General features: G+C 35.3%; 1 protein-coding gene across 1 annotated transcript in view; it reads right to left on the bottom strand.

The window, feature by feature from the left end:
* Positions 1-306: 306 nt before the first annotated feature.
* Positions 307-18,088, bottom strand: part of C6H10orf67 (chromosome 6 C10orf67 homolog) — a gene marked incomplete at its 5' end in the record, with an annotated part of 40,139 nt that continues 22,357 nt past the window's right edge. The window contains 4 exon segments of the mRNA XM_059818802.1: positions 307-339; positions 943-1,023; positions 5,897-5,951; positions 6,048-6,151. Of these exon segments, the coding sequence (XP_059674785.1) occupies positions 307-339; positions 943-1,023; positions 5,897-5,951; positions 6,048-6,151 (273 nt within the window).

Here is an 18,088-nt window from a genome sequence, read left to right as displayed (position 1 = left end):
TATTTTTGTAACCTTGCTATCTTTTCTGTAACTACCTATAGCAACCTGAACAATATCTTATTCTTCATTAGCCTTTACTTAAATGTAATTTTTTTTTCCACCTGAATATCCTCTGGCACTACGTTGGCCCCTGGATCCCTGTCATTTTCTGTCATAAATAATTGTAGCATATAGGCCTTTATGTTCACATTACATTGGATATCAGAATTTCAAACAATAATCCCAGTTGAGTGACATATATTTCTCATAAAGGTTCTACCTGTGCTCACAAACTGGGTACAGAATTTTCCATCCCCTGAAGTAATCTCATAATCTACCCACTGAGGTTGAGGTATTAGGCTTAAAAGGTAGCAAGACAAATTAAATTCTTACCAGTTAGGAAACTGGTGGTGTTCATTACTTTAGAAACCCATTCATTTCTCATGTAAGTCATTCTGGTCTTCCCATTTATTTTAGTTCTGGATGAATCGGGCCTACACTAGCCTTGCTAACCACTGAGACAATACTACTTCAGTTCCTATGCAGATGGTTACAATTGCAGCCCCATAATTTGTTTTTTTAATATTGCAGCTGGCTTTAACACTGAAGCTGGCATGCTTTTCACAAATGCTTGTTATTGCATGCATTTGAAAACAAAAAACTTGGAAAATTTGAATATGTTACATATTTCAAAAAATAAAGAATAATATAAAATGCATGTAAATAATCGTAATTCATGTTGTAGAGAAATGGGTCATTCCACATATGTCTGCAGCAAGTCAGTGTCTGACATTTAGAAACTCTCCCATTCAAACAATCATCCATTAAGCAAATGACAAAAGTTGGCTCTTGGATATATAAAAGTCTTATCCTATGCTTCACAAAATTGTCAAAAACGTTATCATTATTAAGTACAGAACATATTTAAACATTTACGTTTAGGAAAAAAAAGAAGTTACATACCAAAGTTGAAGGCAAATATAACCCAGCTCTGAATCCCTTCATATCTCTTGTATCATTTTCAACACAAACAGGACAAGCCACCTGTAAGCAACATGCTAATCACATACTAAACACATTTCAAGAAAGTGTAGCTTAAGACATATAAGCTGATAAGTGAGAAATCAACATTAATAAAATATTTTAAAAAGGATGTAACATTTTGTTGACTCTAATTGAATATGGAATTGCCATCACTGTATAATCACCCTTAAATCAGGGTATTATATTTTAACTTGACTGTACCTGAATTGTACATCTTTTACATTGAGAATTGAGTCTATTTGCAACTAAATTTGATATGTAACTTTAATCAGGAAAAAGAATCATTGGAAGGTACTACTTAAATGCAACTCTGTGTTTGAACATTCATTATGCTAGCAACAGTAAACTCAAAATGTTTTCAGTTTGACAAGTTCCACCCTTGTTCATTCTCCCTGAAACTCTTACCATGCTGTCAGAACAGCATGAAAGGGGGCAAAACACATACAACTCTGTATGAAGGCAATAAAAGTAATTCTTCTGTTTAAGACCAACAGTGGCTAATCTTAGTAGATGCCTCCATTTAAAATAACATTGAAGGCTGGTCAAAAACCACTGCAGCTGAATTCCTCTTATTCCTCCTTCAATCTATGAATTACTACCCACTGCTCTGCCCAATTAATATTTGCACTTACTCAAATTTTGAAAATGGGAAACTTACCTGATTTCACCCGTAATGAATATGAGGTTTGGCTTTTTTCTCTCCTCACTGAATTCACTAACCTTTGCCTCTTCTCTGACATATTTTCTACAAACTCCTGTGTATTTCCTGTGCATATAATTTCTATAGGTTATCAGGTACTAGAAATCTTCAATTCTGTTCATTCTACAGTGACTCTTTGCAAAAAGTCCCTTGAGAGTTTATAAAGGATGCAATGATACAATGCATTTTAACAATGAACATCAAGTATGTTTGTGAATATGGCATCTCTTCTGATGTATGAATGTATGTTACATTTTTTAGGAAAAAAATAGATAAAGCGTAACAGAGCAAGAATTAACAAATACAATCCAGTTTTAATCTGATTACATACTACTGGAGAGATTGTGATAAACACAAATAAAAATAGCAGAAAACAAAAATAAAAGACCAGATTAAACCAGAAAATACAAATAGATGTGTTGATAGTTTGTATTTCTTTAACATATATGTAATAGCTATGTCATCAATAAATAATTTTACGCAAGTACTACAAACACTACGATACAGAAGAAGGTTAAGATATTGCAATCAATATTCTCCAGCACAACTTTAAAATAGCCAGTTACAAAAAATGTACTTTTTTCTACAGTTTTAAGGCCCCGGAAAATAAATAAGCAAAGAGTATCGATCAGCAAAATTAGAACAAATAACCAGTAAGCGTTCAGCATGGGACATATATATATTAAAATGCAATGAATATATTACATTAAATGTATGAGTAAAGTAACAGACCTTACGCAGTGGAGAAATCTGTGAGGAGTAGAATACATACTTTGAATTTAAAATACCATCTTTTCCTGTCTGTAAATTTACTATAACTTTAACCACAAAGTGCTGATATTTTATCTAATCAATGAAAATTGCTACCTAATTTCTCAAGGTCCAGTTCACGAGGTAATTTGAACAGCTGTAAGATTTTTCCTCTTTCTTTACAAATAAAGGTATTATACTGCAGGAACAGACGTTTTTAATGAAGAGAAGCAAAAAAACTTGAAAAAGATGAAAATTAGTGTATCAGGTGATAAGAATTTTTCTTAAATAAGAATATCTAGTTTGGATGGTTTGGATTATTTTCCCTTGCATTTGTGAGGAAAGAGTGATAAATGGCAATGAAATATAGTCTCTTCTGCCTCAAAATCACCACAGAGTTCAACTCCAGTTCAGTAATAACTAAAAGACAACTCTGACTGATAGTCATGTTTGGTCCTATGACTCAAATCATTGATATGTATGAGGATTTTAAAGTAAAAAAAACCCTGCATAATAAAAAAGATCCTCACAAAAAACATTTTACATTAACCAGCACCTTTCATGGCAACTATACCAGAATGGCCAATGTTATTAGAAATCTTGGAGTTCTGTGCCCTGTCTGTGTCTGGTTACAAACCCAAAACTTCATGGGCATTTTAGCTACAAACAGTAAATTAAGAAAGATGTAAAGGAAAACTTAAATGGATTTAATTGTTATGAAGAATAAAGGAGAACTGACATTAGAAGCACTAACTAAACAAATTTACATTCAATATTCTCGAGATATTTTTCAGGTGCTTCATTCACCATGCCACACAGTCTTTGGTGATTTCATAAGACACATAGAAGATATTTTGTCCACAAGAGGGCTCACATATTTTATTGTTATTTAAAAAAAAAAAGAGTATAATAAATTATAACAATATACAGGCTAAATTCAAGGCAAATATGTGCTGCCCAGATAGTCACAGTGTAATGAAAAAATAATTTGCATGAATCTTTAATAAACTATCAGAAAAAAATGAAGCAAAAATAAGGATGTTCCTATACTCTATTTAGATCTCACCATTAATTGGCTTGTCATCAAAATGAATCTGTTTCTATGCTGTTGCAATGGTTAGCTATGTACAACATGACAAATTAATCTCTTATTTAAGCGAGTAATTTTAATGGTCTCTCTTAAAAAAATCCTCCAGTACCTACCTATTCATGTAACACAGTGTATACTCATTAAAGTAGACCTGGTAAGAATAATAGAACTTTATTTTGCTACACAGACTTGCATTGTTACTGAAAACACTGATAACACTGTCATTATATTATCAATGTAGTCTATTCTCACCATTTTCAGATGAGAAGATAACTCGGGGCCTATTTCAATGAATACTGAACTTAATGAGAAACTCTCCATTGACCTAAGAGATACTGTATCAAACTAAACAAGCATGAAGTACAATACAGAGAGTTTGCTGTGCGATGGATGTACCTTCATTACAGTTCACCATTTGTAGGACAGGAAATACTGCATTTCCACACCTTTGATTGGCGTTGTGGAGATAAAAAAATATAGGAAAAGAACTGTCTGAAACACAGTAGAATGTGCAGTTGGTGGGAAATTTTGTTCTTTAAAATTTGCTATCGGTCCAGATGGATTTGAAATAACCTTGAAATTCTGAAAAAAAGAATCTTGGAAAAACTGAAATATGATGTTAACCAGATTAAATAGATTCCACCAGGACTCCATAAATTTGAAATTAAAGTTTGTCTGATTCATCCCTACAACAGTAGCAAAGATACCACCAGGAACATATTAAAGCCATTTGGCATCTGCTAGGGCTTTCCTATCCTGCCATTCCAGACAACACTCACTTACAAACTGCCTTTGGCTGTAAACCCTACAGTTGCCACATCTTGTCCCAGAGCTTTCAGACTCCAGTTCCTAGGTTCATAGCAGAGACACTGGAAGCTCTGACAACCCTTCTTAGAATGGAGGCTACTGAGGTTTTCCACCCTACTTGCGTGCTGTTGAGTTCAGTATTAGTAAATCCTGCATGCTTCTTCAGACAATGAAGACGCTGAGTGCACTGCATAAGATATGCACTGCTAAAACATTTTGCTGCAGGGAGAAAATCATAGACCTAAGACATGCTGCACAACTTGTTGTTCACGCAGATCAGTACCAGTGACCTCCAGAGTGGACTGGTTGCATTCATACTGGGCCAGTTTGGGTCCCATGGGGCACGTGTGTGGATTTTAGATATTCTTAGTCTGTAGCTTTCTACCTAAAATAGCACGGGGCTATGTTATGGCCTATGAGAGAGGTGTTTTTATAGCATGGTGCCAAACACATATGTTGCACGTTCTGAGATGTGGCCTGATGTTATGTGGGCGTGACATCTCATCTGTACTGCCTATAGGGAACAAACTAGCACCGGAACTGCTCTAGGGTTTTGTCTTGGGGAACTGGTTGCTCTATTCCAAAAAAGAATATGACTGAAGCAATAGAGACACGCTGAGGCTGATAGAGAACCAAGACCCAAGGACAAATGTGAGTATCTACACCACTAAAAATTGTTTGTCAATATAGATGTAGTCCTAGCACATCTGGCTACTTGGCTTCACGGCAAATCAGAAAGCTATGTTCCGAGTCGTTGTGCTGGAGCTGTGTGACCTAGAAGCCCTACAATTCTCAGCCAGTCTCTATGACTCTGAGCAGAGCTCGATGGAGCCTCTGTGTTCTTTTACTAGAAGGTCATTACATTTGACAATCAGAGGGAATTTGTGGGTTTCGACAATCAGCATTTTTCAGCCAAAATGTTTCAGAATATAGAGAAGGAAGATGAAGATTCTAGAGAGGATGATAGAGCAGAGGAGAAAACTGGCTGAGGAAAAAAGTATGCATAAAGGAGAACTGTGATCACATGAAAACCAGAAGAAAGCACTGTGAATCTGGGATAGAGAAAGTATAGTGACAGAAAATGGTGAAGTATGAAATATGGGAGAGGAAAAAGAATTCTGGGAAGGACGGGCATTAGGAAAGAAGATAAAGAGAAACAAATAGGCTAAAAGGAGAGTATTAACAGCTTAAAATGTCATTCAAGACCGCCATAAGAAAGACATTAAAGAAAAATGTAGTCTAACAGCACACAAAACAAGTTTTGGTTTTAAGAATTCTGAGTACTATTGACACAATCGTACAAAATTGCCTGTCTGAAGTGTTTATTGTTGTTACAAGCAGGTTAACAGTATATTATTCAATTCATTAATATTTAATTCCAATCTTTTAAACCTATTACGCCCTCAAATGCTAATGACTAGGTAACAGAATAATGTATATAACTACTTTAATTTTCACAAATACAATTTGCAAAATCTATAGGCCTGAAGTATTTTAGCAATGCAATCAGTGCAATAATACTAAACCTGTAGAAACTGGAATTTCTTTTTCCATATTGTATTACTTTGCTCAGCTTTCTTTCTAATACAGGAAAAAACATGTAAAAAGAAGTTGTTAAATCAATGTAGAGACTTCTTAAATGTCTTCAAAGCACATCTTAAACATTTTGGCCACTACCTTTCTGCGGTTTGCCTTTCTTGACCTTTATGTTTCTTCAGTTTCTCAGTTTCAGCAGTCAGGGTTCTCTCAGCAGCTTGCTGCTCAGGTACTATATATGTTATCTGAAAGTAAGTAAAACAGTGTTTATTTTCTTCGCCAACTATGTAAAAACAAATACAAAGTTTTGCTCATACACAGTGCTATGCTTGGGACAAGTTTTCCTGTTTGGGGCTGTTAGATATTTCCAGCATCCTGTTAAAAATTGAAAGGTTTTGTAACCTAAGCCAGTAGTTCAAAGTCGGCTCATTTTTTTCCTTTCTTTCTAAGGACGGCAACAGTTAGGCAACATTTTGGCAACTATAATAAAAACAGCACTGTAGATAATTAAATGCAGTCTTGTCCTATGTATATGTGTCTGACCCTCATCTAACTGCTATCAATGGTAAAATTGCCATTGTCTTAAATGGATGAGGACTCAAGACCTATCATCATAAATTCCCCATGGCAAAAACAGTAGTTTGTGGAAAGTACATGGTCAAGCAATTAGAACAAAGAATTGAACTCCTGACTCAGACCTAACTCTGATTTTCATGATTATGTCTATACTTGGGGTCCAGGAATGCTTCCTAATCTTTGCTTTTGTGTGGATGCCCTGACTCAAATCAGTCCCATGTCAAGTGTAAGAGCCAGGAAAATCCAGGTACACAGACTAGGAGGGAGCTGTGGCACATTTCCAGTCTGGGTGATTGGATGGAAGTACCTATGTGGATGCCCATGGAGCATCCATGCCATACAACTTAGACACAGCCTGTGTGACTTTGGATGTTCATTCTCCTTTCTGGGAAGCTGATTCCTATTTCTCTCAGAGAAATGTCATAAGAAATTCTGTAAGGTCCTGGGATAAAGCTGCTACATAAATGTCTACTACTACCATTACTTTAGCAACTGAAATGTTAAAGACGCAGTAGTTCTGTGAGATCCGTAGACTTTAAAAAGGTCTGTATATAAATATATATAAAATATATACCTAAATGTATTAGCTTGTAATAATTAAAAGATCATGTCATCAATAAGTTTCTTCTGTTTTGTAAGATATTTCTGTTTCATAAGATACTCCTTTTCCAATTATCTTTTCTCTTTGGGCATTGTCATTTCAGTTTCACTTTGTATTGGCAGATTGGTCATTGTAACTTCTTTTTCTTCTACTTGCAGTGCTGAAAACTAACAAATAAAGTCTAATGAGCACACAAACCTGTTTTAGTTTCCTGTAATACTTTTATCATTCAGGAAAACAGAGCACCATTATAGAATCATAAAATCACTTAGGTTGGAAAAGATCTTTAAGGTCATCGAGTCCAACCGTTAATCTAACCCTGCTAAGTCCACCACTAAACCATGTCCCTAAGCGCCTCATCCATACGTCTTTTAAATACCTCCAGGGATGGTGACTCAACCTGGGCAGCCTGTTCCAATGACTGAATTTTTTTGGCCATGTGAAATCTGGAAAGAAAATAAGAAATCTGAAAGAAATTATGCAGCCTCAAATCTTCCATTCTCTCTCAGCAGGGTTTCATATATATTACTTTTCCAACTGTAAATTATATTCTACTCAGGACAGAGCAAATTTGAAAAAAACAAAGACGAGATGCTTGTTCAGTCCTCTCCCCAGCCATCTCCTCCTGTTTCTTCACACCTCACACAAATACATATTCCCTCCCCCAAGTGACATTTCGTCCCTGTTACATTTCCACAGGTCTCCACACAGACACACTGGACATGAACCTGGTAAATCAAATACATTATCCACCCGTCTGTTTGAACAGAACTTCCAAGCTTTCGGTAGTGTTTTGTATTAAACCCTAGCTCTACCCAGATCAAGTCCTCATTTTGTTTTTTCAGCTGCAGATCCATTCCACTTTCTCTCACATACATATGCTGGTAGCTATGTGGCTAGTTCAGAGGTGTAAACACCAGAGTCAAAGAACAGATAGTATTGCAGATACATTGCAATATCAGGCCTTTTTAAATAAAGAAAATACTATGAAAGCTGAAAATGGAATTCACTGTAAATAGTAATTATTACTAACTGACTGCAAAACCAGTTGCATGGTCAAATTCTTCTCACACACATGGATTTTATACTGGTGTAACACCCTAGATTTCAATGGCAATATAGCTGGGTAAATGGAGAGTTTGTAAAAGCACAGTTAGGCCCATTGCAGCTATACACAAATTGGGCTAGATCTCAAGCCCTGGGATAATGATGCAAAGCAGCTCTAAAGCCACAATATAAGCATAATAGGGCTTCTATAACCCTTACTGATACCCTCACTGACTGCTGGGACACAGCAGGGTAGAACAGACCATGTCTAAAGACATTCCACGATCTGATGATCCCCAGCTCTTGGGATGGTCCCTGACGAAGCAGTGGCACTTCCGAACTTCAGTATGGCAGTCAAAAAGAAATGAATGACAGTTGCACTTGTGCTTCCTGTGACATTTTCTGTGAAAAGATGGTAACCCCCCCCACTTTAATGCTAACAGCAGCTACTTTCTAGGCTTCAACGAGTTCAATTTTAAACGTATAAATTCCCTCCGTTATATTTTTCCAGCTCACTCCTTTTCCTCACTGCAAACCATTACCGTGTTTCTCATTAGATCACTTCTGTGTTTTGATGTTCTTTCTACTGTGTTTTTATTTACTCCTCTGAAATCTCTGTCATCACGTGTATCTCTCAAAACTATGCTCTTCCTGGCTGAAAAGAAGAGCAAACGTCTTTTCAGATGTGGAAAGCAACCATAAACTGGATTAAATTTCAACTTTTGCAGACAAGTGAGATTCCTGCCCCTTTCCAAGAGCATCTCCAGCTGATCGAAGTGTATTCTTAATATAGAAGGCGTCCTGATCAATCTCTTGATCAGGAAAGTCCTGGCTATTTAAACTGTATTTTATATCCTTCAGCTGTAAAACCTCAGGCAGGCCTAATTAAGATTTTATTCAGTTTATATATAAAATTGATAAGAAACACTAAGCCTAATGTAACAACTGTTAGTGCATTGAAATTTTTGCTTTTCAGAAGTTGGAAAAGTGTAATTCTAAGTATTTATTACTGTCACCCATTCAACTCACTGCCGAATGATGGACTAAATTTTATACCCTCTTTAAGCTGACTGAAGTTGATGAAACAAATTTCTGTCCCCTATTGATCTATCCAATGAAACCCCGGTGAAGGGCAAGAAACTATTGCTTTCTTCCCTTCTGTTCAATTTAAGGTCTCATGTACCTTCATTTTTTTACATTAATGTTGTTCAGAGTAGGACACCAGGACACCCCATAACCATAAGCCTACTGAATATTCTCCACTGTGAGCTTCAGCTCTCAACAACCACCCTTGGTACATATGCATGGTCTTTGGACTGCCTCAACACATGACCATCTGTCACGATTGCATGGTGCCTCTCCACAACTGGGTCGGATCTTTGCCTGAGGGCATTAGGTTCCAGACAATGCTGGTTTAGATGAACAGTTTGGTTAACACTACAAGGGCCATCTGTTCTACAGGAAATCCTTTCTCTGTGTCATTAATGAAGTGTTCCCAGCACATAACTATATATTTGCCTCCTTATATAAGCTTTTATGTAACAGGAATTATGAGGGCATATTATTTGCAAATTAATAGTTTGCAAAAATACCAAATGTTTCATTACATAAGTTTGCTTGATACACCTCTTAGTACAGATGAAAACTAACCACATATTTGGCAGAGGAAGTTATTGCTTAGCTAGTGTTTCAGCATGGTTACAACACCACTACCTCAGGCAATGTAAAAGAACTGAAGCTTGATCTAAAACTTGCAAATGAAGTCTATTGCCTCCTGGAAATCAAAATATGAATCCTATTGAACAGGATTCCAAAATTTAACTTTGGTAAGGAAGTTGAGCTCCTCTGTAGCTAAGTTAGTGTGTTGCATATTAGCATGGTTATTATAAGAACTGTATTTCAGATATGTAATCAAATACTTAATTAATTTTTAGCAGGTTAAGCATGGCCAGAATCTAATAACCAATGTTTTTCATGTTCACTAAGCTTTTCATCCACTGTTCAAACACACTTAGCTTTCAGACACTGGAACTGTAACTTACTGAGTAGGAAAGAGCATTCTGCAACTAGTCTTTTGATAACATCTCCCCCTCCTCCCAAACCTTATTTTCATCTTAAAAGGTGAAAGTTTGAAATACAACATATCCGACTTATCTCAGTACAAAAAGCTACTTATAGCTATATTGCTAAAAATTATTAACTACTGCTTTTCAAAATATGATTAGATGTCACCCTAGACAAGACTCCTAATTGCCTAAAAGGTTCTAAAACTAAACACTGTTGGCTGAATAGCCATGGAGGCCCTGAGATGGATGAAGATACAATGGGGTTTATAGACCTGCTTAGACGGCTTGGTGGATTTTTACTTTATGCGTAACGTAGAAGAGTGTCGTAAATATCAGACACAGTGACCTGACTGAGAATCTTCCATTTTGGGGAATTTCAGGACTACTCTTTCCTAAGTCCTGAAATTACAATTACTTGAGCCATTTTAAAAAAATATCTAGATCCTTAAGTTTTATGTGCAAGCGAAAGGTTACTGTCCTCTTTTTTGGATATATTTATAGCTTCCACTACTTGCAATACAAGTGGCATCAAAATGGTTTTATGGTCCATTAAGATCATACAGAAAATTCACTCCTTTTAGTCTACTTAAGTTCAGAAAGATTTGGCAAACTTGAATGAGCCTCAACAGTATTAATAGGACAGATTCAAGCACTAATAAATATTTTTTCCCATTAATTATGGTATTATGATAAGGTTTTACAATAACAAGGAGTAAATATTGAAGAATATAAATAGTAAGGAAGAAAACCATTCAGTCTGTACTAAATATTAGGAATTAAGGGATGAATTTATGGACGTTAGGAAACAGAATGAAACGGAGAAATGGAACTACAAATAAGAGACACGATGCTATGAAACAGATATCAGGGGAACCGTGGCAATCCTATTATCTGTAACACTCTTTCTGCTCTACTATTATACCCTTCCCATCATGATATTACTTGGATATGAATTATTTGCTCTAAATTAAGAAAATAATGAAAAACATTCAATAAGAAAAACCTCTGCATTGACAGGACAAGAGGAAATGGCCTCAAATTGCGCCAGGGGAGGTTCAGGCTGGATATTAGGAAAAATTTCTTTTCTTTACTGAGACAGTGGTGAAACACTGGAATAAGCTGCCCAGGGAAGTGACAGAGTCACCATCACTGGAGGTGTTCAAGGAACATGTGGACGTGGCATTGTGGGACATGGTTTAATGGGCATGGTGGTGTTAGTTGATGGTTGGACTTGATGATCTTACAGGTCTTTTCCAACCTTAGTGATTCTGTGATTCTGTGTGATTCTGTGATGGGACTAGCTAGAATGATCTATGGTTGGATCTGATGATCTTAAAGGTCTTTTCTAACCTAAATGATTCTATGATTCTATGATTCTAATATACTTTTCCATCTCTGGAATTAGTGTTTAATCTGTAATAAACACTAATTCTTCTTGCATATATATCCTGTTTTATCAACAGTGCAGTATGCAGTCATCAGCTGAAACAGAGTATAAACAGATATCCTATTATTTTCAAAATCTTCAAAATGGATTTTCCAGTGTAAATATAATCCCTATCTAGATACATAAAAATTTCTAGAGGTGAATGCAGGTGTCTTCCGCTCTACCTATGAAACAAAATTACACAACCAAATCTGCTACAGAACAAACACCAAGCAAAGTATCAGCTAACACCGTATGTGTACTTAATAGTAATTGGATAGTAATTGAAAAGTAATTGAACTTTATTGAATGTGCTATTGTGTGTTCCTTCAAACCCATATTCCAAAATTAAAAAACTATACAGCAGAACCTTACCAATATCCTTTAGTGTTTTACTCATTAACAGCGGATTGTATCTTGAAAGCACTTCACGCCATGCCAAAGTCTACAGGTTTCTAAGAGGCACCATCCTCCCAGGAGTGCAGAGCTATGGGCAGGTTGTCAGGTTAGGTCTGGACATCCCCACATCCCCCTTGTGATGATCGGTGACGAGTGGTCAGGTCTGGGCATTTATCCGCTTGTCTAAGAGACTGAAGGGAATAAATGTGCTTTGCTCTTTTTAGAAGGGTGTGTGGAGGAAGATGATTCATGTACTTTCTTGCAGCATCAATAGAGTATTGATCAATATCAATACAAAACCATACAGCTCTGATAAATGAATTTTTAATTCACCAGGTTAAAATCCTGTTATCTCAGATGTGTTTTAAAGCACAATAGCAATTATGAAAGTTGTAGGCACTAGAAAGAACAACAGTATGAGTACTAGTAAAAGCATAACAGAGCTATGGTTATTATGGATGGCATAGTCTTAGAAATTCAGCTAACAGGAAAAAAGATTGTGAAATAGCAGCAGTAAATTGGTCAGAAAATACTATAGAGCCAAGGATGATGACAGATAAAACAGGAGAATCAGGTATTAAAGGAACACAGAAAAATGTTAGAATTATTTCAAAATCCTCAAAACATTTCTAACAAGAGAAGAACTAGGCCAGGTCATTTTAAAGGTGAAACTATAATCAAGTGCTCCTTCAGTTCCTCAGATATATTCAGACAGGTACAGACTTGGTCCATGGATAGTGCATTTTTGACCCATTTATAACAGGAAGATTCACAAAATACTAAAAGATGCAAGAGGAAAAAAGCATTTGCAACCACAAAAATTATACCTGATAGAATACTGGAAAAAATGACATTCTTATTTTATCAAATTGTACTAGAATAAAAGATGAGATTTAAAGAATGATTCATGCACAAACATTAAGTGCTATTTTTTTATATAAGCTGGAATTTTCTTTTAAATTTTCAGTTTCATATCTTTCCTTCCCTGCAAATGGCCACATTACCTTTAGCCTGAAGCTCTACTCTTCAAACAGACCAGCCCAACACTGGGAAAGGTTTGCTGAAAAAACTAACAACCCTTCAGTAGGAGTCTAGGCATGCAGAAACACTTGAATGTAGGCTTTTCCAGTACAGAAGTGATGTAATTATTGTCTGCAGCTCTTTATCCCCAGACCCCTCTACCTTGCAGCTATATGAGCCAAGATTCTGGTGAAGACCTGGTTTTCAACCCCTACATAATCTTTAGGGGGTAGGATGTGCATTTCTGCAAGACCAGGGAAAATTCTGTAGCAAGACAGTTCTCATAGTATCTAAGCATCTTTATTGGCCTTGAACAAAAATCTCCTCCTGCTTGAGGAAGATATTGTCCTTAAAAGGACAGAAAAAGGTTTTGGAGGTAGTGTGGAGGCTGATTTTTTGTCTAAATTTTACTTTGTTGCTACTGAGATTGAAATTTTATGTTATCGCTGCTAAGATTTTACTGTATGATTAAAGCAGCGGGGCAAGTAGACATCTGGGTAAGCGTCAAAGTAGTACTTAAATGATACTGAATCCATTAAACATGAATATAAATTAAATTCTTCAATAAAGGATATCCCTCTATGCCTATAACACTTTGAGCCGTAAGTCTAAGTAACAAATAGGTAATTACCAACAGTATACCATTTTTTTGGTTTAATACAATCAAATACCACTTTCAAACACCACACATATTTCAACTAACCTAGATGTGCTCCAGTTCAGTTTATCTCAGCATATGGCTTGTTCTCACCACATGCCATAGATTTCCAAATCTAACTATGACTAATGGGATATGTCAAATAACTGTTGAAGGAAATCCAGCTTCAAAAAGTGAGTCTGATTAATATATTGATTTAGATATTAACTTCTAAACATTGACTTTTTTTTCCCTATTATTTGAAGTTTTAGGAAGATCAGGGATAGCAACTCAAATAAAGGCATTGTGAAACCTAAATTCAATCTAACTTTAAGAATAACAAGACAACAAAAAATCCTTTGTTCTCATAATAGTTCACTACATTTATTCTGTATTATAAAAATATTCTGCAAAAGTTAAAGAGTATCCACAAATATACATATACTTTTCCCCAGAAATTATTTTTCTAAAATGTTTCAAATATAATCCATAGCAAAAGAGAAATCCAAACAGTTTAACTTCCCTCACACCTTTGATAAATGACAGGATGTAGTAGTAGGTACAGATGAGAAATTACATTTTTATTTGATTATGGTCACATTCAAAAACCTCATAGTAGAATGAGTTTTTAAATAGTTCAAACAACTAATGGAACTTGGTTACAGATTCGTAAGTGCTAATCATTCTTACAAAGGAGGAAAGAGCATTTTTTAAAGCAAAACCTTCAAATCCTAAAATGTTAGAACATTTTTCCTTATTACTCTTACACATTTTTCTACTTAAAGGATTCAAATGTTGGCAAGTGTGCAGAAGGACTTACAAGAGTAAGTCTTTGGAAAGGGAGGATGACTTATGTAAAGCAGATCCCACTTTCTGTCTTTCTCTCCATAAATCAAAGCAGTTTTGATCATTCAGCATGAAAAAAAGGAAAGCATAAATGGACATCAAGAATAACACAAAGACATATAATTTTCTTATAAAATGAGTTAGGCCACTGCCACTGCAATCCCTACCCCCCGCCCCGACGTTTCAAATAAAACTAGAATTTAATGAAGGACAAAATAGTTGCTTGAATGAACTTCTTTATGGAGTTACTACATTTACTTGACCATGGGCATATTTTAAAGTGTTTCGAAGATAGATGGCTATAGGCTTTTGAAAATGATACTAAGCATTATGACCATTTAAAAATCCAGTTATGTATATATTTTCAGACTCTTCTATACCCCAGTAACATTTCTTGTTTTGCAATAATCTTTACTTTCACCTCAAGAGAATTCAATGGTTTCTTAATAACCTGAAACAGCCTTTGAGTACTGACAGCTACAATGCAGTAAGATCACTTTATATATATTTATCTGTTTGTCAGATTTCCTTCAGCTGTATATATTTATGATGCATATATTATTGTCCCTTGAAGGCAGGGACAAATTAAGTGCTTATGTTCGCAAGAATAAGTAACCGTACCTCATATCAGGTATAAAAACGTAGAGGAACTGGAGGACCTCCATGGCAGGTATTGTGGTCATTTCTCAAGAGCCTCCTAGCACCACTTAGGACCTAGATACTTAGGATTTTCCTGCTAGTTACTAACTCAGACATATGACACAAGCAGAGCACTTTGCAATAGTAGCTAATAAAATCTATCTGTATTGTGCTTAGGAAATAAAGATAATTACATCCTTTTTTCTGTGCCATGTCTAGGACACTTTGCAATTTTGTCTCGGTGTCTTCTGTCTTCTCCTTCTGTTGCTAAAAGGAACCATCAAGAAATATGAACAAAACTATAGGCATAAACTTTTGGGAAAAGTCTAATATTAACCCAAAATTATAGTTTATTGAAAAATTGTATTAAGTGAGAAAATAAGAACTGATCTGTAAATACCATATTCAAAAGGCATACAACTTTTTGCAGATTTAAAGCTAATTGTATTAGCACTTCAATCTATGACAGTGAAAAACTGTCTTTCAGTTCACCATCTGGGGACATAATAACTAGAGAGAAAAACACTTACACTTTTTCTTCGAAAACTCTGTTGGATATAAGCTGGGACTGTCAACAACATTAGAAAGTGACAGCAACTCCTTGGCTTGTACTGAATTGTAACAAAGCCAGCCATTTCCGTATTACTGCTCAGCATTGCTCATAAACTGGTACTACTCAAATGATGGGAAAGCAAAAATAATGTTTATAGACAATGAAATGTAACTGAATATCGACCGAATATTAAAGACGACAAAAGGGGAACATTTAATCAACTGACATTTCTCCCCCTAAGATTTATTCCAGGATTTTACTATTGATTCAGTTTCGAGTACTTTGCTAATGATTCTGTTTTGTCATTGTTTATTTTCATCTAACATTGCTACATTTTCCAGGATTTAAACTATTAGGAAATGTCATTTTATATCACTAACACTTTTATAAAACACTTTTAATAAAGTCAAAATACGCAGAATTGTATGGTGATACAGAAAATACTGTATTTATGTAATAATCTTCATGAAATTGCTTTAAAAACTTCTTAAAACTTAGAGAAGATGTTCTGAGAGCATAAATGCTTTATTCCAATCATATGTCATAGGATTTATACTTTCAGATTCAACCTTATTTACAAATTACTTTTTACATTCAGTGTTCATTCCTCTTTCTCTTGAGCACTATGTACTCTTGAGAGTGTATTTATTCTGTTGCTTGTCCATCTCTCATTTCCACACTTGTATGCACTCAGAGTATCAACAAGAAGCCTCAATGAGCAAAGCATTTAAGTTCTCACTGAGTCTACTCCTTCCTTACTGTTTCCCAGAGGATAAGCCTTCCACTTTCAATGTTACTTCCCATTCACTGTACACAGTACTGCTCTGACTTATTTGCCTTAACTGTACTACTGCTATATTTCTTTTGTGTTTAATACTGATTTGTTTGATAATATACAATCAAAAGATAAGGTCACAAAAAGTTGCACATTAAATACATAGGTGTTGCAGATTAGTCAAGGTGTCTTCATCACATTTCACAATTGAAATGTATGCATACAGAGTATGCAATGGATACTCTATTTTGGGGCACTAAAAGACCTTAGAACCTGCCTCACAAACATGTTCTAGATATTTGGCAACTGTGTGCTCGGTTTTAGAAGTAGGAGGAGAAGGAAGAGTCAGGCCAAATCTCACTCAACAGCCTTTGCAAAGGCTGGACTCCTATGTACTCATTTGCTTTGAACTCAGACTGTTACTACATCTGCATAAAGAAAGGATTTCCCCATTCATCCAAGCAGGTGCCCTTAAATGAAGCATTTCTAGGTAAAAATTGGAACTAACTTTGGAATAATAATAATAAAAAAGAAGTAAACAAGTCTAATGATCAATATTTATTAAAAATATTTTGAAAAATTATTTTTCTCCTGAATTAATAAAAGCTTTTTTTTAATATACGTTAAGGATATATCAAACCGGACTACTTAAGCTTTAATATTAAAGGTCCCACTGGGATTTCTAGAACTATCACAATGCAATTTGTGACTTAAAATGATGTTTCTAGGTGCCTCAGCTACAATCCAGAAGTTTGTCTAAGCTGTTTTCGTGTTACATATCAGTTCAGAAACAGACTATGAAGCCAAATCAACCCTCAGTTATATCATCTTACAATAATGACTTCAAATGCTTTTGGTAAATACACAAATCAGACTGTAATTTTTAGCATTAGCTAGCATTCTCTGCTGGCAGATTCTTCTCCCAAAAGATTTTCCCTGAAAGATCAAAGTCTATACCCTGGCCTAAATTTAGACAATCAAATTTTAAAATCTTTTATTTATAATTTTCTAATTCCAATACAGTCCTGCTTACATCTTCAGGTTAAAGAAATTTTCTTAAAATGTGACGAGAATGATAAATAATTTTCATTATGAAGATGCTAATTAAAATTTATTTAATAGGCAACTTATTTTGGAGGGTTTTTTTAACCTTCCCAAACTGATTTGAAAGACTCTATAACATTATAACTTGTTTTTTCTCTAATTTTCAAAAAATGCAGTCCTACAGTACTTACCCAGACTCACTGAAACTGAAAACTGAGTAAGTGCTGCAGGATTGGCCCCCTATTAGAAAAGCCCAAGACACATGGTGCTGAGATTAACAAAACAAAGTAAAGCAGCTATGACTTGGCACAAAGTTTGACAAGCTGCAGAAAAGCAAATGTTTAAATAACTGAAGTGGTACTGATTTTCTATTCACAACCTTTTCTCTTCTAAACAGTATCATATTCTTTTCCAGCACATTTAGATTGCAAGTCAAGCTGTGTTTTATTTTTTATTATAATAAACCCAGTCAGTTTACTGTAACAAAGACATACTAGTGGTGATCAGTGTGAAAGCCAGTACGAAATCAGGCTAGGAAAAAAAAAAAGTCAAA

This window comes from Gavia stellata, chromosome 6 (genome assembly GCF_030936135.1).
Source record: "Gavia stellata isolate bGavSte3 chromosome 6, bGavSte3.hap2, whole genome shotgun sequence".
Classification (NCBI taxonomy): domain Eukaryota; kingdom Metazoa; phylum Chordata; class Aves; order Gaviiformes; family Gaviidae; genus Gavia; species Gavia stellata.
This window is presented reverse-complemented; position numbering and strand designations above follow the sequence as displayed.